Genomic DNA, 25,071 nt, shown 5'->3' with positions numbered 1-25,071 from the left:
TGTGTACCATGATATCACAATATCAAAATGTCATCACCATGTGATCCCGTTTTTCACCGCTGCCTCTCCTCTCCCGAGTGAAACCCATTTGACAAACCCCACCCCTCTCCCTGACATACTAGACATTCTGCTCTGACAAACAAGCTGACAGGTGAGACCAGTAAATGGTCTAAAAAGGTGCCAGTTCAGCATTAACACCTTTAAAATGCACTTCATTTTCCCTTTCAACAGAGTGGTGTTTTTTGTCATGGCATTTCATCCTGTGTTATCGGGCTGGGCGATATAACGATAACGATAATTATCGCGATATATTTGATTAATCGATATCGGAAAGAAAAAATATCGAAGAAAAAAAATATCGATTTTTTTTTTTTTTTTGTGACCTGCAACAGGGCAGTTTTAAAACCAGAGACAGTGGACAGACTTGTCTTTCTTGCCTGCAACTTAAAGTAATGGCTTTGCTTGTCCAAATGACAATACTGACCAAATTGAGATATATTTTTCTCTTGTCCATTTATTTAGTTTGCTTTCTAATTTAAAATACAGTTTGAAACCGTCTGTAGTACACAGTAGGCTATGTGTGCTAGCAGAGCTAGTCTCCAGTCATGAGTCACGGTGCACATGTGTGGTGGTTTGTCCACCAAAAAAGCGCCAAAAGATAGAAAAGAAACTAGCAGAGCCGGAACTATTCAACTCCCCTGGAGCCACAGCCAGCAGAGAAGCCTGTTTACTTTTGTGTGAGGGGCTCTAACACTAAAGATGGCAGCAACAACAAAGAATTGCTGCAAAATAAACATACATTCTGTTGTTTAAAAAAAAAAGTATACTTATAACAATATCGATAATATCGAACATCGAGTGATATTCGATATCGTTATCGCGATATCATTTTTGGCCATATCGCCCAGCCCAGTACATCGATGTTATAATTGTGTATTACATCGCAGATAAACAGTATAGACTTATACCATCAGTTTGGGGTCAAATTGATTGATTGATTGATTGAAAATGTTATTAACAGATTGCAGAATGGGTACAATACAGTACAGCTCAATACACACAATTGTTAAGGGGATGCAGACCAGAGAAAGACTTTCGTCTTCTTTACATCAGGGTCCCCCATTTTCAATTAATCATAATAAGCTGCTCTAGTCTACCGTTCACAAGGTATGAAGGTATAATCAAAATCCATACCGTAGCGCAAATTCATACCGTTTATACCGTATACCGTTTATACCGGGCGTCCACCCCTAGTACCTGCACATAATCCTTTTACATACCTGTAGAATCTACAGATACTATACCTATATCTGTACACAACCCTTGTACTCTTACAAGTTACGCTGCTGGCCAGTAACCTTACTGTCTTTATACCTGTATCACTGTACATATTGGTATTACAACTCTGTACATACATCTGATTAGCACTACACCCAGTAGTACTCATTTATATATTGTATACACAGTTTAATCACCTGTAGATTATATATTGCTTGCTATTGCACTTTACTGTTACATTTGCACTCCGGTTAGATGCCAAACTTATTTTCATTGTACTGTGCTAGTGCTGTATAATGACATACATTTTAATCTAATATTGAAATGCCTCGCTGTCAGGTGTAAAGAAGAGACTGGTGACTCCACATGTCACGGAGGAAGTAAATGTGGTAGTCTACACCCTCCCCAGACTGACAGTAGGGGCAGCGCAACGACCAGGAGGGAATTGGTATAACAACAAAAATCGGGGGATGGGAGTTTTTTTTTAAATGTAAAAGGGAAAAAAAGCCTGGTATCATTTGGACTGATATCCGATACCAGTATCGTTAATGGTGCATTCCTCATTTCTAAGCACAGTGCAGTCTGGCTCTACAACAAAAAGTCTATGCAGCAAGCAGGGCAACACTGGAATCACTCGGCACTACTCTAGTCAGTCTAGTGCCTCTGCAGCAGTGAGTCATGGGGGTACTTGCGTGAGTTTGCTGTACGCTGGAAGTGGGCCTGAGTAAAGTAGCGGTGGGCTGAGAGGGATGAGTAGAACACAGGGAGTAAACATCAACAACACACGGAGGCTGCAGCACGCACACAACCGACAGAGAGGGAATGAGAAGGTAAAATCTGTGATGCAGAGAGCCCCTATTGGTGCTGCACTTTGCACTTTTGTTTTGTTTTGGTCTGATGTGTGGGTTGGTGTTGAGAAGGGATCGTGGAGTGTTGGTATTGCTGGCTAATATTATTTAAATAATATACATAATATTAATTCATATGAATATGTATTTATTTATTTATACTTTCATATAAAGTATATAGCTATAATACAACATATCTAGTTAGCTTACAGTATATAGTAACTTATTATCCTGTGATTTCTCCAGACCCGTCTTGGCAGAACCTGAGGTGTAGCCAGTAATATCCACTATCCCCACTCAACTCCAACCCACACATCAGAGCAAAAAATGTGTGTGTGTGTGTGTGTGTGTGTGTGTGTGTGTGTGTGTGTGTGTGTGTGTGTGTGTGTGTGTGTGTGTGTGTGTGTGTGTGTGTGTGCGTGCGTGCGTGCGTGCGTGCGTGCGTGCGTGCGTGCGTGCGTGCGTGTGTGTGTGTTCATGTGGAACATATCACCATCTAGTGCAGCAATGTACAAACATGCTAGAGTGCAACCAGAGTGGTTTGGCCTTACCAACGATGTCTTTGCTAACATACCAAATACACCAGATGTTTTTTTTGTTGACACCAGCCACAGGGAGGTACTGGTCATAGAAGTAGGCTGTACCTTTGATCTGTACATGGACCATACCTTCCGGGACAAGTATATCAAATACCAACCACTGCTCAATGTGATGGCCAACCTTGGGTATAGGTGTAGATATAGTGTACTTGTATTCTGAAGTCTTGGCCATGTATACAAATGCACCATGACCGGTCTGAGAATTGCTGCAATGTCTAAAAGAAAAGCCAAACAAATTGCTCTGTCTCAGCTATTATTGGCACCTGGAGAAGGAGGTGCTATGTGTACCCTTAACACAATGGGGACCGGCCAAGTATATATACGGGTTTCGGTGCCATGCGTTGTGGACCAGAGGCACGTATATAGCCGTGGCAAGTTGTTATTGTTTTATTCCATATTAATAACCGGGTCAAGATCCCCGACCGGCTCTGCAGATCTACCCTCGTCTGTGGAATCGAGAACATGCAATACCGGCCAGATCCTCTTAGGGGCGCCATCGCTCCACTGCAGTATGCCTTGTGGGCGAATGGAAAACTTATTTTTTTTTCATTCAGTTTCAGTTTCATAGTACCCGGATCCTGAACCAACACAATGCACTGTGGATCACGTTTCGAATAGCAGATTTCACCATGGAATAATGGGATTTATCATCAGCCAATGGACATATCGATCTGCCAGATGCCGATCGATAACGGGGAAATGCTGGGGGGTATCCCATGGGCTCACGGTAAGACCTTTTTCACCTAAATTACAGCCGGATCAGACCTTGCTGTGAGACGCAAGCAGTCGATCAGTGAATGTGGCTAGTTACACGGACACTGTATTGGTAATCAATAATACTAAACGACGTCCCCCCCCCCCCCCCCCTTTCATGCATACATGCTCTGGGACAGCCCGGATCATATGCAGTTTGAGTTATTTCATTAGCATATAAAACGGAAATGCCGTTGAATATAACGTTAGTAGCCATTAGCTCCATAACTAGCTTTCCAGAAAATATATGAGACAAAATCTGCGATAAAGCTTATATTCACGGCACTATAAAATGACAACCTACCGATGCATTTTTTTTTCTTTAAGCCATTTTGAAGGGACGGTTTATGAACTCAATTGACAATGAGAATGGAAAGATAGCAACACTATAAAGCATAGATATAGTTGTAGAAAAACCCACACGTTTGTTTACATTCCCCGGTCCTCTAGCCACTAATTAGACTAAGCCCAGTGGTCGCCAAAGTGTTAAGTGTTCAGTGCTGCTTGGCCCCGATACATTTGATTCCCTGTTCATGGAATATAATTTGTCGAACCAAATAAAGTATTCAAATGTGTGTATGCGTCACGTGCACGACACGTGTTTACAGTTTGAGTGTGTGTGTTACAGAGTGTGCCTGCCCGGGTGTGTGTCTAGCTAGCGGTACTTGACTACTGTGCGAACATGAAGGACACGGTCCTGCACACTCCAGTAAACTGCCGATGTGACAGAATGAGGGGACAGAACAGGCAGTCCAAAGCCGCAGGGACAGTCAAGGAGAGTGGGACTAGGGCTGGGTGATACGGACATCATGATATTTTTCCTTCTTTTCACAGTGTAAGGATATTGGATGCATCTGGTTTTTCAAGTGAAAATGACAGTGATTAATATCTTTTTGATGTGTTCTTGTTTTTTTTTTTTTTTTCACTTTATCACTCAAAGTGTATTTCATCTAATCATTGTCCCAAGATCTTTATAATACTGCTGCAAGGAAATCTTAACAAATACATGCGTAATTCCTCATACAACTGTACGATTTGTTATATATTGCTGATGACGGTATAGTAAACATCCATACGTTTGCACAGACCCATGAATATACCCGTATGGGACTCTGCTAGAGCTGACCCCGATTAGTCGAATAGTCGACTAATCGATCGAAAGGAGCCGTAGTCGACTACCTCTTAGTCGAATGCAAAAAAAAGATATTTATATAACTTTATTTTTTATTTCTTCTTTCCAAAAGCAAAGAGGCCTAGAAGCGTGGCTAAAGCTAATGGCATGCATACCAGCGAGGCTAACAGGCACAGAAAGAGGATTTCACCCATCTAATGAACACATTAGACAAATATCAAGATGTATCCATCAGTGGACCAATTGCAAGAAGGACAAGAAGCCTTCAGTCGACTCCTTCAGACATTAACTCTTTGGACGCCAGACCTGATGATAGTCGGGTTAGCTCGCCATGCATTGAGCGCCAGGACCCCCAAAAACCAGAGTATAGGACTTCGGGTTTTCATTGGAAATATCGAATAAAAGAAATAACATTCATTACAGGCACACAGACTCGGGGTTAACATGGGGAATCATCCTGAGAATGCCAAAGTGCAATACCGGCCGCATCCACCCAGGTGGCAGTATCGAGCACCCTTTGAAACATTGTATCTTGGCCTGTGCGTCGATCAAAAGTCTCCGGTCGTACTTTTCTTTGTCGGGCAAGTGGAGCGGTTGTCCCGATCGGATTGAGAAGCGTCAAGTGCTCCCGATGCATGATGTGTGGCGGATTATGTTGGCGACACGATCGACACCAATACTGGGACTCGCGATCAGATAATTGGAATATTCTTTTTGGGGTACATCCACGGTTCGGTACGTACCTCGGTTTTGAAGTCACGGTTCGGTATTTTTTCCGGTACAGTGGGGGGGGGATACAAAAAAAAATGCTTTTCATTTATCTATTTATTTAACTGTATTGAACAATATAAAACGAATTGGCCATAATTGACTGAGCAAACTAATGCTTACTGCTGTAACCTACTAATAACACTTAAGTAAATCTGAATATTATTATATAGCAGATGCCTTGGAGGATAAGTCGTGGACAACTGTAGCGTGTGCTTGTTTATACATAACCCCTTTCTTGACTGTGATGCTTGAATACAGGGGCAGGGCTTGCATCACAGTCATGAAAGGGGAGTCCTAGTTTATACAGAGCTGGTGGTATGACTTGCTGGCTGAAATACGGAATGAATGAATGAATGAATGAATGAAAACTTTATTTAACATATTGCAGAATGTGTACAATACAGTACGGCTCAATACACACAATTGTTAAGGGGATGCAGACCAGAGAAAGACGTTTGTCTTGTTTACATCAGGGTCCCCCTAATGACGAGAGGGAACTAGGTAGCGGGCTATATTACTTTTAACATGTGCTTAAACCCAGTGTTCTCGACAATGGAGTATGGTCGCAGATCTGCTGCTATAAAAACACATATGGCGTTTGTTATTGCTTTGGCCCGGTGTGAATTAATAGCGAGATGCTGCTTGAATGCAACGGATTGCAACGGGGAGCTGGGTTTGCACTAGGATATGTTTCTTCCGTGTACCAGACAGTGATATTCACATTCGGGTGATGCCGTTTCAAATGCGTGATAAAGTTCGCAATGAAGTTGAACAATAACAGGCTTGTCAGTTAGTATTGACCGTTGCAATCGCTCAGTGCACAGCCCGTACTGTACCGGAGGACCACATTGAGGCGGTACAGTACGTATCCGCGTACCGTTACACCCCTAGCTATAATATATATATAATATAGTTATAGCCCTGCAAACACCGCCACTTATTCCTATATCTTAGAGCTTGGCGTGGTAAGTACAAACGATGCTCAACTGTGTGGCGTCCAATGAGTTAAGCATCCCCCCCCCCCCCCCCCACAGCCAAAATGAAAAAAAAGAAAAAAATGAAAAGAAAATGTATACTTTTTATATATATTTTTGCATTCAGGGGGGTTGTCGACTACCAGTTCGACTACCAGTTCGACTATCTGCAAATTTCGGCCAATTTAGTCGACTATCCAAATCCTTAGTCGGGGACAGCCCTAGACTCTGCATACCTCCCTGCCCTAAGTGGGACTCACTCACCACACTCTCCCTTGGCCCCAGGCCCTCTCCGTTGGGCAGGGAGGACCTCCTGCGGGTGGTCGGGGTCCTGTTGGGTGTGGAGCTGCCTCCGGGTCTCCTCTTGACCGCCAGCACCTCACAGCAGGCCTGGTCCTCGTTCAAAGTGCTCTTCCCTGCGTTGATCACCCTGGTGGGAGAGAATATTACATGAGTCAAGGAAGAATTTAGTAGAGTAGACAGATGAGGGAGAGTACTGGTAAGTGTGAGTAAGTACTGTGTGTGTACCACAGCGATGATGTACTGTGTATATATGTACTGTATGTGTGTGTGTGTGTGTGTGTGTGTATGTATGTATGTACCGTAATTCCTCTAATAGTAACCGGTATTCAATTAAAAACCGGGTCTCTATTAATGACCGGTGCGCTGTTGAGCTAAGCAATTATAAGCCGGCCTCCTAATACAAGCCGGGTATATTTTGTTATTGTTGTTATATGCTGGCCTGGCTGTGCAGTAAATACCATATAATGGTATGGTGTTAATGTTTACCAAGAGAGTAAGCCTACCTCAGAATTGTATAAAACGAAGTTATTATTATTATTATTATTATACCAGTCCAGTATTGTGATTGCACTATTTTACTTTATTTAACGTTTTTTGACCACCTGTAATTGCACTGTTTACTACCGTATTTCATACAGTACTTGGTTTCAATAAATGAACCCAGTACATTTTACTGGGTTCAAACTGACACAAAATGTTGATTTATTCATTATGATCGGTTTGAAAATTAGAAATATAGGCCTCTCTCTTATACATGCCTCCTCCTAATACAAGCCTGGTATCCGCTACAGTTGAAACAAATACAAGCCGGGGTTACTATTAGAGGAATTACGGTATGTATGTATGTATGTATGTATGTATGTATGTATGTATGTATGTGTGTGTGTGTGTGAGGACCACAGGGATGTTGTACTGTGTGTGTGTGTGTGTGTGTGTGTGTGTGTGTGTGTGTGTGTGTGTGTGTGTGTGTGTGGACCACAGGGATGTTGTACTAGTTGTTGTACTGTGTGTATGTATGTATGTATGTATGTATGTATGTATGTATGTATGTATGTATGTATGTATGTATGTATGTATGTATGTATGTATGTATGTATGTATGTATGTATGTATGTATGTATGTATGTATGTATGTATGTGTGTGTGTGGACCACAGGGATGTTGTACTGTGTGTGTGTGTGTGTGTGTGTGTGTGTGTGTGTGTGTGTGTGTGTGTGTGTGTGTGGACCACAGGGATGTTGTACTAGTTGTTGTACTGTGTGCATGTGTGCATGTGTGCGTGTGTTCAAGTTTCAAGTTTCTTTAATAGTTGTCATACAGAAGTACAGAATACTTTTATACAAAATGCTTCTTACTGTTACGCTCCAGAGACTGTGCAAGACAAGATAAGATAAGTATGAAATAAAATAACATAGTATAGTATGTAAATTAGAAGTAAAAAAAAATGAGGTCACAGTGTTCAGTATAGACATATGTACAATGTTCGATGCAGAATAGACGTAACTGAGTTACCATATAATATACAATACACAATACTATGCAGTGTACTAATATACAATACTATATAGTGCAAGGCAGAAATGGGATGAGGTGCAATTTAGGTACAATTTACAGTAGGTGTACGAGTTGTAGTGCAAATCCTTTATCAATAAATATAAAGTGTGTTTGTGTGTTCTAAAGTGTGGAGAGTGGGTGCTGCAGTGTGTTGTTTGTTTAAGTGAGTGTGTGCGTGTGGGTGTGTGTGCTGTGTGCATTTGATGGTTGTTGCATAGTGTTTATTGTTCGTTTAGCAGCCTGATGGCCTGGGGATAGAAGCTTCTTCTGAGTCTTTCTGTGCTCGCCTTAAGACTCCGGTATCGCTTGCCTGACCGCAGCAGTTCAAAGAGGCAGTTGTTCGGGTGGCTCGAGTCCTTAATAATTCGCTTAGCCTTCCCCCTGCACCGCTTGTTGTAAATGTTCTGGAGGGTGGGGAGCCCCCCTCCAATTGTGCGTTCGGCTGAACGTGTCACTCTTTGTAGTCTGCTACGGTCTTGTGCAGTGCTATTCCCAAACCAGGAGGTGATGTTGCCAGTCAGGATGCTTTCTATTGTACATGAGTAGAAGTTCCTAAGGATCTTCTGACTGACTTGGAACTTCCTTAGGCGCCTGAGGAAGTAGAGGCGTTGTCGTGCCTTCTTCACCACACTGTCAATGTGTGTGGTCCATGTCAAGTCCTCGGATATGTGGGCTCCGAGGTACTTGAAACTGTTCACTCTCTCAACCGGTGCCCCGTCGATGCTGAGGGGGCTGTAGTCCTTGACCCCCGACCTCCTGAAGTCCACAATCATCTCTTTTGTTTTGCTGACGTTCAGGGAGAGGCAGTTCTCCTGACACCACTGTGACAGATTTTCTACCTCTTCCAGGTAGGCCCTCTCGTCGTTGGCAGAGATCAGGCCCACCACTACTGTGTCATCAGCAAATTTGATGATGGTGTTGTTGTTCCGCTGTGCCACGCAGTCATGTGTGTACAGGGAGTAGAGGAGGGGGCTCAGAACACAGCCCTGGGGGGCCCCTATGTTGAGCGTGATGGATGAGGAGGTGCAGTTGCCTGCTCTTACCACCTGGGGTCTGCCCGTCAGGAAGTCCAAGACCCACTGGCAGAGGTCATAGTTCAAGCCCAGGTCCCTGAGCTTGGCTATGAGTTTGGAGGGGACTATGGTATTGAATGCTGAGCTGTAGTCGATGAACAGCATTCTCACATAGTTGTGTGTGTGTGTGTGTGTACCACAGGGATGTTGTACTAGTTGTTGTACTGTGTGTATGTGTGGACCACAGGGATGTTGTACTAGTTGTGTGTGTGTGTGTGTGTGTGTGTGTGTGTGTGTGTGTGTGTGTGTGTGTGTGTGTGTGTGTGTGTGTGTGTGTGTGTGTGTGTGTGTGTGTGTGTGTGTGTGTGTGTGTGTGTGTGTGTGTGTGTGTGCGTGTGCGTGTGTGTGTGTGTGTGGACCACAGGGATGTTGTACTAGTTGTTGTGTGTGTGTGTGTGTGTGTGTGTGTGTGTGTGGACCACAGGGATGTTGTACTAGTTGTTGTGTGTGTGTGTGTGTGTGTGTGTGTGTGTGTGTGTGTGTGTGTGTGGGGACCACAGGGATGTTGTACTAGTTGTTGTGTGTGTGTGTGTGTGTGTGTGTGTGTGTGTGTGTGTGTGTGTGTGTGTGTGTGTGTGTGTGTGTGTGTGTGTGTGTGTGTGTGTGTGTGTGTGTGTGTGTGTGTGGGGACCACAGGGATGTTGTACTAGTTGTTGTGTGTGTGTGTGTGTGTGTGTGTGTGTGTGTGTGTGTGTGTGTGTGTGTGTGTGTGTGTGTGTGTGTGTGTGTGTGTGTGTGTGTGTGTGTGTGTGTGTGGGGACCACAGGGATGCACTCATATCACCTCTTCACTGCCGATACCGAATCAGTACTAAACCTTCAGCATCGTCCGATACCAAGTACTGATCCGATTTATTTTAATGATCAGTGTAGACTTACACCCCATCAGTTTGGGGTCATTGGATAAAAATGCATAAAAAATTTAAAATGTCCTCTAACATGTGGCTATGTTCACACTGCAAGCCTTGGTGCTCAATTCGGATTTTGGTCAGACTAGATTCAAATGTATTGTCATCATACAGCACAAGTACAGTACAACGAAAAGAAGTTTGGCATCCAACCAGAGTGTAAATGTAGCAGGAAAGTGCAAGCAATATAAATGGCAATATAATATATAAATATACAGGTGATTAAACTGGATATAAAATATATAAATGATAATGAGACTTATGCACAGTGTTATAGTATTATTATCTACAGATATGCATATAGTATCTACAGGTATGTAAACGGGATTATATGCAGTTATATACTGTTCACATTGTTGTGAAAAAATAAGAGGAAAAACTGCTCTGAGTAACATACAGTATGACATCATAATCATCATCATCATCATCATCATGACATGAGCTAAATAAATCTGATTCGGGCCACATTTGCCTGCAGTCTGAACGTGAATATTGTTGTGGACACATTTAGTGTCTCTGCTCATTTCTGTTGAGTTTGTGGACAGTGTTTTAATTACGGATGCACCGATCCTTATTGCTACTGGCGTCAGATATCGGGTGGATAAACCAGGCTAAAATACGGTATCAGAGAATTCAGCCAATGCTGAAGTCCAAGAGCTAGGATACTGTATGCAACATGTTACAAATTTAAGTAAAGTGGCTTGATTTTCTGCATTGTTTAGACTAGGGCTGAGCGATTAATCGAAATAAAATCGTGATCTCGATTCATAGACCTATGCAATCTCATTTCTAAATTATGACGATTTCTTTTATAAAAAAAATTAAGAATTTTTTTATTAATTTTTTTTTACTTTTTACTTAACTTTTTTAAATGATGACGATTCTGACTGGAGTTATTTTGTATGTTACAAGAGACTTAAGTTTAAGTCAAGCACTTTCATATACGTTATGTTTTAACAGCGTTTTACTGCATTTCACTATAAATCATGCCATTCCTCGCCTGGATCAATAATCAATCTGAAATCAACGCTAGATTATCGCTATTATGTTTCATCATGGATGCATGAAAGGGGGGGGGGGGGGGGGGGGGGGGGGGCGCCCCCTCCGTGTTTTGATCGCAACCAACGGGACACACACACACCACATACAACACACTCCGATGGCGGGGAAAGAATTATCGGATCAACGCAAGATTGATAACATAGTCCTTACCTCGTCTATGATGTACTGCAAAAAGAAGAATCCAATTATCTGATCGCCATTCCAAATACTGATCGCGATCGTGTTTCCAACGTAATTCAGCATTGAACATGAACCCTGAGCATCGGGTCCCCCCAGGGCTGTGTTCTGAGCCCCCTGCTGTACTCACTCTACACACACGACTGTGTGGCCAAGTTCAGCTCCAACTCCATAGTGAAGTTCGCAGATGACACGGTGGTGGTGGGGCTGATCTCGGACAACGACGAGAAGGCCTACCGGGAGGAGGTTGAGGTACTGGAACGCTGGTGCCAGGACAACAGCCTGCTCCTGAACATTGGCAAAACCAAGGAACTGATCGTGGATTATAGGAGAGGACAGCAGGAGACACACACACCACTGATGATAAACGGGGCTACCGTGGACAGGGTGAGCAGCTTCAAGTACCTGGGGGTCCACATCTCAGAGGACCTGACATGGTCAACACACATAGGCACAGTAGTAAAGAAGGCGAAACAGCGTCTCTACCACCTGAGACAGTTAAGGAAGTTCAGAGTATCGGGGAAGATACTCCAGTCCTTCTACTCAGGAGCTGTAGAGAGCATCCTGACCGGAAACATCACTGCCTGGTATGGAAACAGCACGGCACAGGACAAGAAGGCCCTACAGAAAGTGGTGCGCTCAGCCGAGCGTACCACGGGTATTGCACTACCCCCCCTGCAGGTTCTATACAACAAGAGGTGCAAATCCAGAGCCTGCAGGATAATGAAAGACCCTCACCACCCCAATAACAGCCTGTTTCAGCTGCTGAGGTCAGGCAGACGCCTGCAAATCCCAGCTACTAGGACAGAGCGGCTTAGGCTCAGCTTCTTCCCCCAGGCCATCAGAGCCATGAACAATGTACATTGAGTGCTCAGAACATTGAACTGTCCACACACAAGCACACATGAACACACACACGACACGCACACTGTGCACGCTCACACACGAGCAGCCACTTAACACTTTAACATGAGCGGGCACACACTCATGTCGCACACACGCACACTTATGGCCAAAGGAAAGGACACTTTAAATTAGAATAACAGGAACAGTGTATTGCACTACCAAAGCTAACTAGCATGTCACACATGCGCTGTAAATAACTATGTACAGATACCGAGATGTCACTCCATGTTACCTGCTACCTGTTACTGCACAATGTTGTTTCTTCTTTTGATTCTATTATATGTACCACTGTATTGCACATCGTTGCGGGCAAGACCACCCGCATTTCATTGTATACCTGTATGCCGTGACAATTAAAACTCTTGACTTGACTTGACTTGACTTGAACCCGGGGGGCCCGACCCTCGTCGATGCATGTGTTATAAGCGCTTGTCTTGCCGGAGTATTTAGACCCCGCCTGCATGCCACAGCTCGGCCCAGACAACAAGCCATGTTGTTTCAAATGGAGTGCAATAGCGGCCGCAAGGCGTTAGGCGGCGGTATTGGACTTTTGCGATCTCAGACCCATCCCCAGTGATAACACACAGCTGCCTGCATGTTTATGAATGGAAATAGCGAATGAAAGAAATAACGATTCAATAACGTATACGTGGTTAGTGTTATTCGATTGGCGGACAAACACGTATATATGCGTGAACGGCAGTGAATGAGTTAAGAAAGAGTGCAATAAATGATTTTAGTGAAAACATAAGAATCGTGTGAGAGAATCGTGATCTCAATTCTTAGAGAGAAAAATCGTGATTCACATTTGAGCAAGAATCGCCCAGCCCTAGTTCAGCGCCATACCCGAGTAAAGTCGGGTTATCTCGCCAGCGGTTGAGCGCCATACCAAAGTATAGTCGGGTTTTGGCAGTTTTTTCTTTTATTCGATTTTTTTATTCATTACAGGCCTCTGTGCAATAGCGAATCCTGCTAGGTGGCAGTATTGCCCACCCTTTGAAACTTTATTTCACACTGTGTGTCACATCTAATGTTGTCCGGGCGGAGAATTTAGACCAAGCCAAGTAAATCACTTCATCCGAGCACTAGGGATGGGAATCGAGAATCGGAATCGATTGGGAACCGGTTCCTAATTGTCAGATTCCTGGAATCGCATGCCTCCGTGACTATCGATTCCTCTTATCGATGCCATGTTTTCCGGCAGTTGCGCATTTAAAAACAATAACGTTAGCGCCATGCATGCAGCCATAGCAGACTATTTGATTCCTTGACCAGGAAAACCTAAACGGCTCGATATTGCGACCGTTTTGTGTGTGCAGTGAAAACTGAAAGTGCTTTGCATCCTAGTCATTCATTTACATGGTAAAGTAACGTTAACCGCTAGCTAGCTAAATAGCCATGCTCATTGCAGAGAGAGACAGAGAGAGAACACTGAGCTGGCCTTTATTTATACAAGTAGGTTATTGCTAACAATTTCTCTTTTGCAATAACGACCTGTTGAATGCAACTACAGTTCAATAGATTAAATTAGTTCTCAAATACATTATTTTATTTAAGTGTATAGTTAATCTTTTTTTGTTTTTGTATTTTTCTGACATGGGGGCTCAACAATAAATGATGAATGACAATCAGAAATGTCAAGTTGCATGTTGTTATACTAACCAGCTTAGTTATGTTGCATTTCCAATTTATTCATTTAAATTATAAATATATCAGGAATCGACAAGGGAATCGAAAAAAAATCTGATCGATAAGCAAAATCGATAATGGAATCCAGGGGAGGAAATTAGGCCACTTTACTCGCCAAATGCGAGTATTTTTTAGGTTTGGCGAGTGATTCATGAAGACCACTCGCCAGTCTGGCGACTAGTAAACAAAACAAAAAAAAACATTCTGCAATCACGGTCACGTCTCCTGAGTGCTCGCTTTAGTTGACAGTGCCACGAGAGCACTGCACAAGACCCGCGGACATATAGAATGTTTAATAAAAGTTCCCGCAGTACTGGCCAACCCGCAGACATATATAATGTTTAATAAAAGTTCCCGCAGTAGGCTACTGGCCAACCCGCGGCGGACATATATAATGTTGAATAAAAGTCCCGCGGAACGTTAAACACAGCAGAAGATGGAAAACAGACAGACTGACCAACGGGGAACTGCATCCAACCCTAGTACAACCCTCGAGTCTAAGGCAAGGACACATTTAAATCACAGAGGTGTATGTTAGTCTATTGGAACTGTATACAGTAGTTAGCTTCTAGTTAGCGTTTTAGCTATATAGCTGCTTGCTAGCTAACGTTAGTGTGTGTGTGTGCTCAAAGCAGCCAGCCCCATGTTAGCCGTGTATCTGTTATGACTATAATCTTTCCAAAAACGCACCGGACTACGACGTAAGGTTATATGTTTTATTGCATGCTCAACCAGTGCACAACAACACACCAACCGAACTGACGATACCACAACACTGAGGGTATTTCACAGCCCTGTCGTCCAGCCCGAGATGCATCCAGCTGCAGGACCGCAGAACCCATACGAGGCTCCTATTGTCCAGCCCACCGTGCTGTCTTAAAGGCACAGTGAACACAGTTGTGATGCCTACCCACCCAGATGCATACACAACATTGACGCGGCTTGACAACAGAGGTTCAAAGTTAACTTGATTGATTGATTGAAAACTTTATTAACAGATTGCAGAATGTGTACAATACAGTACGGCTCAATACACATAATTGTTAAGGGGATGCAGACCAGAGAAAGACTTTCGTCTCGTTTACATCAGGGTCCCCCATTTTCAATTCATCATAACATATGACATACACGACATACAGATAGACAGTACTGCTACATCTATACATTTCACATCTATCTATACACTTCACAACATACTTCAGTTTTTTTCTTTCACTGCCCAACCCAGTCCAACCCAGCATCTTTCACTGCCCAGTTCACCCCAACCCAGTCCAGAATAGATCCCTCTTTCATGTTAATATATTTTATGCTAATATTGTGAAGAGTAGAGACACTGTTATTAATGTTTTATGCTAATAAATATTTTAAAGAGTAGAGACACAGTGTGATTATTACTATGATTGAAAATCAATTGAGACGAAGACATACAAAGAAGTAATTATCACAATTAGCGATTTTTTTTTGGCTGGTAAAATATCTGTTTTGCTGGTAAAAAAAATCAGCTACTCGCCAGTTGGCTGGTAAGCCAAAAAGTTAGTATCCTCCCCTGATGGAATCGTATCGATAAAATCTTATCAATTCCCATCCCTACCGAGCACTTTGAAACGCGTTCAGCACACTTGAGGCATATCTTGTGCCACTTCATGTCAGGGACCCGATGGACATCAATACTGGAAATTGCGATCAGACAATTGGAATATTCTTTTTGGAATAACCTCGATCAAAGGTAAGGACTATCTGACGTCAATTCCACCTTGATCCTACAATGATTTAATATCGATCCAGCCGATCAACGTATGTAGTATTCAAAACGAATGCCGTTGCTGGCAATCAAAGCGTAAAAAAATTACGCCCCTCCCCCTTTCATGCATTCATGATGAAACATAATACCCATTATATACCTTTGATTTGGAAATAGTAACGTGTCCAGGCGAGCAACGCGAACGCCTTTAGCTAAATTCACATATCGCTCCATAACGCAGTTACCAGGAATTAGCCAGGATCACTCTGAAACTATACAATATTCACCACGGTATAACATGCGAACGTATACATGAAAACATTTATTATACATTTTTTTTACATGTTGGACGAGGGATAGTTACTGTCAAATGAGCCATAGTATTGTCTCCATAGCTATAATATAGAATATAGATGTAGCCCTGCAAACACTGCGACGCACAGTGAAAATCCATATATTTTAAAGCGTGGCCCATTGAGTACAAGGTAGGATAAAACGGCTGACCGTGAATGAGTCAACAGGCCCTGGGTTCGATTCCCACTTGAGGTACCCAGGTGGCGTGTGGCTTTTTCCCAATCCAACAGTGCAAAAATGCGGAAGCATTCGTCACCGCACGCCACTACGGTAAAGCGCCTTTCTTTTCAGGCCCGCTTTGGGAGCTGTCGCGCGGAAATAGGCTGTCTATTGCCATTCTCTTTGACAAACTCTAACCTTAACCAGCTCCTTAACAGCGCCTAAACTTAACCGTTCTAACCTTAACCAACTCCGAAACAATGCCTAACCTTAACCTTAACCTTAACCATGCCTAACCTTAACCATAGAAAGAATATTGCCATTCTCTTTGACAAACTCTAACCTTAACCAGCTCCTTAACAGCGCCTAAACTTAACCGCTCTAACCTTAACCAACTCCGAAACAATGCCTAACCTTAACCTTAACCTTAACCATGCCTAACCTTAACCGGCGAAAGAATACACGTTAAAAAAAAATCACGTTAAAAAAAATATATTTGACGGGATTCAAACTCACCAGCAACTAGCTGTAGGATCCACAGCCATGGGGTCTTGCCAATTGAGCTATTTCTGGATACTGAATTTGGGGCGGTGACTTATATATATTGTTAAGGCGGGATCTCATGCGCGAGCACCTCGCGAGCACGCCGGCGCACGCACGCACCTCAGTGAGCACGCCGCCGCTGGGCGCTGCGTGAAGGAAAATGAAAGGCGCATTAGCGTACGCCACTACGGTACCTGCGGTGACGAATGCGGAAGCATTTTTGCACTGTTGGATTGGGAAGAAGCAACAGGCACCCAGGTGGCGTGTATCGCTTCCGCAACAGAATTCGGTTTCCGGGTTCCTCTGATTGGCCGCGACCCCCACGTGACCCGCCCCCCTATCCACCGCGGCCGCTCGCTTCCTCAATTTATACGCATGGAAGTATTGACTGAATGAATGAATGAATGAATGAAAACTTTATTTAACAGATTGCAGAATGGGTACAATTAGGGATGGGTACCGAATTCGGTTCTTTTGAGGAACCGAACCGAAACACGTCGGTACTACCGAGTATCGATTCAAGTGAGATACCAAAAAAATAAATTAATTATTATTATTTTTTTTTTAACCTTTTTTCTTTTCATGTCAACGTTCACACGCACAATATATGCTTACCTAGGATTTGACTTGATTCAACAACAAAGCAGTTGGAGCAATGGCAAGCCGAAAACGGTCGAAATTGTAGTTAGAATTATTTTTTTTCACGACAATTTTTTTTAGACTAAAGTACAGAAAAAAGGTACCGTTGGGTACCGGTATCGATTCACAGGTACCGTATCGGTTCAAATGTGAAAGGTACCCATCCATAGGTACAATACAGTACGGCTCAATACACACAATTGTTAAGGGGATGCAGACCTGAGAAAGACGTTTGTCTTGTTTACATCAGGGTCCCCCATTTTCAATTCATATAGAACGACTACGCCGTAACAAATCATTAAAAAAATATACCGTTAACTGGAATATGTTGTGTTTTCATTCATTCGTTTTCATTCATTCATTCAGTCAATACCAGTGGTGCAGTCGTAATATGGGCCAAGGCCAAACGTCACGTGCACGCGCGCTCCCGCGTGCACGCGCATACATGTTCCCTCGGTTGCGCACAGAACAGATGATACAACTTGTCTCATCCTTCCAGTCGGGAGATCAAGCAACCCCCCACCTACAGGGCTTGTATTTGGTTGTCGGTATCCTATTATTATGCAAAGTCTAGGTGATAAGTGCCGGCGGCCGGGGTATACGGCGCAACGAGTCATTTTTGTGTGGCCGGCCGGCACTTATCACCTAGACTTTGCATAATAATAGGATGCGCGTACTTCTGCCTCAGTGACGAAGCCCAAACGTCGTTTGACCGTGTATGCCCAGCACTGCACCCCTGGTCAATACTTCCATGCGTATAAATTGAGGAAGCGAGCGAGTCCGCGGCAGAGCGGTGGATAGGGGGGCGGGTCACGTGGGGGTCGCGGCCAATCAGAGGAACCAGGAAACCGAATTCCGTTGCGGAAGAGATACACGCACCCAGGTGGGGTATTCAGGGATTAAAGCAAAAAAAATCTCCTGACTGAACTTTTTTCCAGGCCAAGTCATATTCTTATTTTAACCTCCACTGTTTTTTTTCTTTTTTTTTTAATAGCGTTAGCGTTTTTATTTTTATTCTGTTTTTCTCCCCGTCCCAATTTAGTCGTTGTGCCAATCCCCCCCCCTCCCCTAGGTCGTTGTACGCATGTTCTCCTACGAGTCGGTACAAGGGCGTCCCGAAGCCGATCGCACGCTTCCTCCGATACGTGCGGCGACTGCCAGTGACCATCGGCGTATTTAGACCACTATCATCTGTGCCCCACTGATTACATTTTTTTTTTTTTTTTTTTTACAAATGTTTTTTATTTCCCCTTTTTTAACATGATCAAATGATCATTTAACATCAAATAATTATTATAATATTTTTTACTTCACTTTGAAATATTATAGTGAAATATTTTGCAATGTTGTCGCATTTATCTTGTTGAAATCCTCCAACAGGCTCTTTTTTGTAAGTTGACTGGTTTGCACACCAATAATACAGTGCAATAATAGAATAGTAGAATAGATAGTAAAATTATGCAATAGAATGGCCAGAGTAAAATAGTGCTACAGTACAATCAACAGCGGGGTGTATTAGAAGGCTATGGTGAAGAGGTACGTTTTTAGCTTATTTCTGAAAATATTAAGAGATCTAGCTTCCCTAATGTCCATAGGTAGTGTGTTCCATAACTTTGGTGCATAGTTAGCAAAGGCTGCATCCCCGATTTTCTTTAGACTGTGGCTTGGAACCTTCAATAGTAGATGATCGCAATGTTTATACTTTGTATATAAGGAGGAGGACCTTGAAATCAATTCTAAATGTTACCGGAAGCCAGTGTAGGTTATTTACTTGTAACTTTGGGTTTGATCCAAGGAGTAAGTTGCCCCATATTGCTCTGTAACATTTCTCTTTTTGTTATAGGACCGACTAGTAGGATTTCAGTTTTGCCCTCATTTAATTTTAGGAAGTTGTTCGTCATCCATTTGTTTATTGCTAAGAGACAGGCGGAAATGGAGTTTATAGCTGTGTGATCATTTGGTTCAGCGGAGATGTACAATTGTGTGTAATCTGCGTAACTATGGAAACATACATTGTGCTTTCTAATGATGTCTCCTCAATGTTCAATGCAATGTTCAATGCAAGTAAAGCACTTTAAACTTTAAGTATGACTAAATGCTTTCTTGACTATATATATATAGTAACTGTTCCAAAATGCATAGATTTCTATGTATTTTAGGGGTTTGGGGGGCTAGCTCTTTTTAATATAAATGTCAGATTGTTTTATTTATTTCATAGATTTCTATGCATTTCAGGAGTTTGGGGGGCTGGCTCCCCAAAATAATTAAATAACATAACCCTAACCTAACCCTAAAACCGAAATAAAGTTAAAAAAAAATAGTTACAAAATCCACCCATTTTCGCCCACAAACCCGTCAAAATCGGTGCCCTTCTGTGCCCTACTGAAGTGCTGGGTCTAGATACGCCCCTGCGAGTGACGTCTTTTCACTTGACAGCGAGGACTCTCATTGGTGAAGTGTAACGCATGGGAGGGCACGCTATCTCCACCAAGTCCTGCCCCCGCTGAGCAAGCGCCGAGACCTGACCTGTAGGCGTCGCTGTCCACAACGCCAGATTCCCACCCACCAGCTTCCCACCCCCTAATACTGGCAATTGTATTAGTATGAACGACCAGCCAAGCTGGTAGTAACACCGAGAGCTGGGCTCGAACCCAGCATCTCCTGCGTTGGTGACGAGTGCAATCTCCGCTACGCCACCTGACCGCCCAGCATTAGCATTTTAAGGAAGCCTACTTGTAGAGCCTACTGTCCTGACTGTGACTATAGACTCTACTGTTGTGGTTGTTGTGCCAGGCAGGGAGGATGTGTTCTGGAGAGTGTGAACGCAAGTGTTGTGGCTAGCTTCTGATTGATGGCGAGCTAGCACCCTTTTCCTATTACTTTGAACCATGAACTAAAAGGCTTGTTATCATACAAAGAAGGGACTAAACACATTTCGCAATTATGCCACAACAATGTGGAACGCCCTACCCACAGCCGTAATTTTTTTTGAATCCTCAGTGTTTCTCACAGGATTTAGTGAGACTGTGGTAGTGGGTGACCCTCTGCCCCTCTAGGGGGGTCCGGGGGCATGCCCCCCCGGAACTATATATTTATTTAAGTTTTAAAGTTAAATGCATCAATCTGGTGCACTTTGAGAGCAAAATTAAGAGGCTAGATCTATGATGAACTTTGTGCTCAAAACACAAAATCGACTAGACACTAGAGCATACATTTGAGCCATCAAAGAAATTAAGCAAAAGTGGTTACCTGTGTATAAACTAATAACTAGTTTATTTAAGAAAAAATTTAGTTTAATTTTTTTGCGTTTATCGCTTTATTCTACTGGGCAGTCCAGTAGAGAGAGAGAGAGAGAGGTGAAACGGGAGACAGAGTGGGGGGAAGACATTCGACAAATAACGACGGGTTCGGGAATCGAACCCGTGTCGGCCATGCCGCGACGCGTTATGTGGTTCGCCACTGCGGCGCCCAGAACTAGTTTCTTTTTTAGAAAATAAAAAAATAGACTGGATTACTATTACGACTACTACCACTGCCAATACTACTGATACATCCCCATTGGCAAACGTTATATTTAAAAAGAAAAAAAAAGTAATTTTTTTTTATATAAATCAAGATATTATATAAATATAATCAAATTGATGGTCAAGACGGAACACTTTAATGCCTGGGTATTTCCTGGGCCTTTCTCTGTGGAGTTTGCATGTTCCCCCCGTGCTCGCAAGCCCCCCCCCCCCCCCCCCCCCCCCCAAAGAGATAAACCCAATGGAAAAACATGCAGAACAGAACGCCAACGCTGTCGCGTCCCTGACGAAGACGGACAGGAGCACTTGGATTGGTCCCCGGGTGTGTCTGCCCTTGGGGGGGAAGGATGACGGGATACGTCAAACGCAGAGAGGCATTTCACCCAATGCATGTGTGTGTGTTCCTGTGTGTCACCCATCTTACATGTGTGTGTACATGCAACTTCATGCTCCTTTGGACTGGTGCGTTCTGTAGTCTGCAATAATCACAGCATTATTAAATCCAGTTCCAATTACAAGGCGGCCGCATGTACAATTTAGATATGCATAGCAACGTCCAGGCTAGAATTCTGATGAAATTATTAAAAACACTCTTGAGATTCTATAAATATACAGTTATACGAGACTCAGTCGTGGTTATTTCCATAATGGGGTTGGCTGCCACATCCTTTATGAAGGAGAATAATTGACAGAGATATAGGCAAGAGATCCTCTCTCTCTAGCTGAGATGTACAGGAAATTGCAATAGGAAATTGACAAGGAGAAAGGCTGAAGGTCACACAGTGAGAATGCCTTTAATAGGCTGTTTGCACTCTGGGCGATCTCAAAGTCTCCCCATAACATACGTAGGCTAATAATAACCCATTGGATTTGCTGTAGGCTTAGCTTAGCTGATTTTAGCTTACATTTCAATGGTGAACAGTTATAAACTTCCAACATTGGTGACAGGAATGGTGGGGGTCATCACTTTGTATCATACACAAATCAGTAGAGATATTTAAGTTAAAACAAAACATGAAAAAGCTACATGGTTAGAAATTGTGACCAATGTAAATTAACTAGATTTGGTCTTCATCAGGGTCCCATCATGAACCTATCCCAGATGTTTTTGAACATCTCTGTTGAGATGACATGTAGTTAAGCATTACATCACGCGACGGATTGTGTTATACAAATTAGATCACACCTAGGGGTGGTTGTTAGGCCCGAGGCACAGCAGAGGGTCGTTAGACCACCCTAGGCGTGATCTAATTCGTATAGCACACAACTTCAAGTGATGTAATGCGTTATACAATGGCCGAATTCACCCAACCTTATTGCTATACAATAAACACACAGTCATTGAATCATAATGGAGATTTATTCACAAAACCATCCACAGAAAAAGTAGGTCCAAAAAAAAATATATGTTGCCTCTGTGTCTAGAAGCAGGGAGGGAGACTGCCAGCCAGCTTTTGCGTGACGGAGAAATACAATTTCAATTGTGACGAGAAAAGATCATCTCCCGATTCAGATACAATTTAACATACACGGTTCCAAAGATATTAATGTTTTGCGGCAAATTTTCACCCCGCAATGGATTTAGGTGCGTCTCATCTCTCCTCCCTCATGTTGTGTGTGCTTCTCCTCTCCGGCACCCGAGACAGAGAGCACTCAGCCAGTGGCCACTCCCCTCAGACGCAAAGTTCTGTAGTTTTTTCAAACAGGTTTAGTCGATAATCCAATGTACAGTTACCCCACCCCGCCATTTTGGGTCGCGACCCTAAGTTTGGGAAAGGCAAGATCCAAGTCTGACAAAAAAAATCGACGGCCATTTTTTATTTTTTTTTCACAATGGGTCATGATGACAAACCAATTACATAATCCAACATATGTGTAACAAACTAACATATTCCAGTTGACTATCTTTTTTGGAGGATTCGTTCAAAGGCTATTCATACTTCCATTGTCTATCTATGGCGGACTCATTCAGAAAAAGTTATTCGGTTGTGGGAGGGATCTGGGGTCACGTGGAGTGTGTTACACGAAATAACAACGGCTAACTTGACTGTTTCAGCCAATCAGAATCAAGATATTTGCATGCCATTGTATAATCTATCCTATTAGGGGTATTTTAAACTAGGGATGCACCAATCCGATATTGGTATCGGTATCGGCTGCCGATATCAGTAAAATAGCTGGATCGGGTATTGTTTTATTTTTATTTTTTATAAATAATAAATAAAATAAGAAATAACCATTCAGTACATTTATTTATGTGTTAATTTGTTACATTTAGTTTCACTAACACTAAGTTAGGAAAGTAATGTTTTAAGTCAAGCCTGATGTTGCCTTGCACAAAATAATGATCCCAGTCTCTTCCACACAGTGACAGTGAGGCGTTAATTGAATGAATGAAGTTTATTTTCTGTCTTTGTTTACAACAAATCAAAAACACACTTGTGATCCTTTACAATTCTTAAAAACAAAATATATTTTAATATAAAAAATTTAAAAAAAACGTGGATTAAATTATTTATTTTTGTACTTTTTTGAGAGACAAAAATTTGACACTGGGTATCGGATCGGTATTGGCCGATACCCAAACCCAGGTATCGATATCGGTATCGGGACTGAAAAAATCGGATCGGTGCATCCCTAATTTAAACATGTGGTCTTTAACACATTCCCGCCCGACCACGTATATATCCGTGTTTCGAATCCACCGGTTGAGGACCAACCACGGACATGTCCGTGGCAAGGTTGTTTTGGCTTTTATTCCATTGTAATAACCTACTCGATGTCACCGAGCGGCACTGCAGATCTACCCTCCTCTTCGAATTCTGGAAAGTGCATTACCGGCCAGATCCTCTTAGGGGCGCTGTCCCGATAATGCAGTGTGCCCTGTGGCAGAACGGTGCATTCTTTTTTTTGACTTTCAATGTAGTTTCCAGTAGCTGGATTCTGGATGTGTAGCCTGTAGCTTGGAATACCTTTTGGGACGCGGATTTCACTATGCAGTAACGGAATATATCATCAGCCAATGGACATATCGATCTACCAGATGGCGATCGATAACTGGGAAATGCTCTGGGGGATCCAACCGGCCCACGGTAAGATATTTTTCACGTAAATTACACGCTGATCAGGCATTGTTTTGATAGCCATCCACCCGATCAATGAATGAGGCTAATGAGGCTAACGCGGTTATTGGTAATCAATAATCAGAAATGACGTCCCCCGCCCCCCCCTTTCATGCATTCGTGGTGGACCATCATACCGATCATATGCAGTTTGTGTTTTAACTGTAGCTTCTGTATATCCGAAATGCCATTGGATTTAACGTTATTAGCTATTAGCCCTGTATCTCGCCTTCCAGGTAATATCCCAGCCGAAATCCCTTATAACGCTTATATTCAAGACGCTATAAAATGAGAACGTATTGCTGAAAAAATTATTTCTTTAAGCCATTTTGAAGGGACGGTTTATGGTCTCAATTGACAATGAGAATGGACAGATAGCAATACTATAAAGTATAGATTTAGCTCTACAAACAGCCCCACGGACTATGCAAGTCTATTATGATATGCTGGCCGTCTACAGTGATTTTAGACGCATCCAAATGGCCCTGAATGTGTTAACAGAGAACAGAGTTCTTTAGACGAAAGGACCACAGATTGTGCTCTATTTCACAAGACCAGGCTTCTCGCTATCCCCCCCCCCCGACTGTAGATAAGAGGATGATGAATAGTCTGCAAGGTTGAATTAAGGCCGGTTTGGCTTGGATACAGCAGGGTGATGTCAATCTAAGGTCGTCGAGACCCAGGTTGTGCATGAGAAGCGAGCAAGCAACTGATAACAGGGAGATGGTCTGTGGCACTTAAAATGCTGCATGAGAAAGGAAAGGATGTGATTGGATAATGAGAGAGTGAGGAGTGAAGTGACAAATTGTAAGCTCATCGGGTCGTGGATTCTGCTACGGCAGTAATATAAATACTCAAGCTCTCTTAGGATGGCTTAGAGTAGACGACAGAGTACAGCAACTTGCAATGGGCCTGGTCTACAAGATACACTACGCGACCAAGGTACCCATGTACATGTCAAAA

The 25,071-nt window shown here is 42.9% G+C and overlaps 1 protein-coding gene across 1 annotated transcript in view; it reads right to left on the bottom strand.

The window, feature by feature from the left end:
• Window positions 1-25,071, bottom strand: part of ppm1h (protein phosphatase, Mg2+/Mn2+ dependent, 1H) — a 146,603-nt gene that overhangs the window by 93,132 nt on the left and 28,400 nt on the right. Inside the window, exon 2 of the mRNA XM_084335326.1 lies at window positions 6,620-6,785. Coding sequence (XP_084191452.1) covers window positions 6,620-6,785 — 166 coding nt within the window. The remainder of the gene's footprint in view (window positions 1-6,619; window positions 6,786-25,071) is intronic.

The sequence above is a fragment of the Notolepis coatsorum genome (genome assembly GCF_963971535.1).
Source record: "Notolepis coatsorum genome assembly, chromosome: 18".
NCBI classification, from domain to species: domain Eukaryota; kingdom Metazoa; phylum Chordata; class Actinopteri; order Aulopiformes; family Paralepididae; genus Notolepis; species Notolepis coatsorum.
The sequence above is the reverse complement of the archived record's forward strand: the minus strand, read 5'-3'. Positions and strand labels throughout refer to the sequence as shown.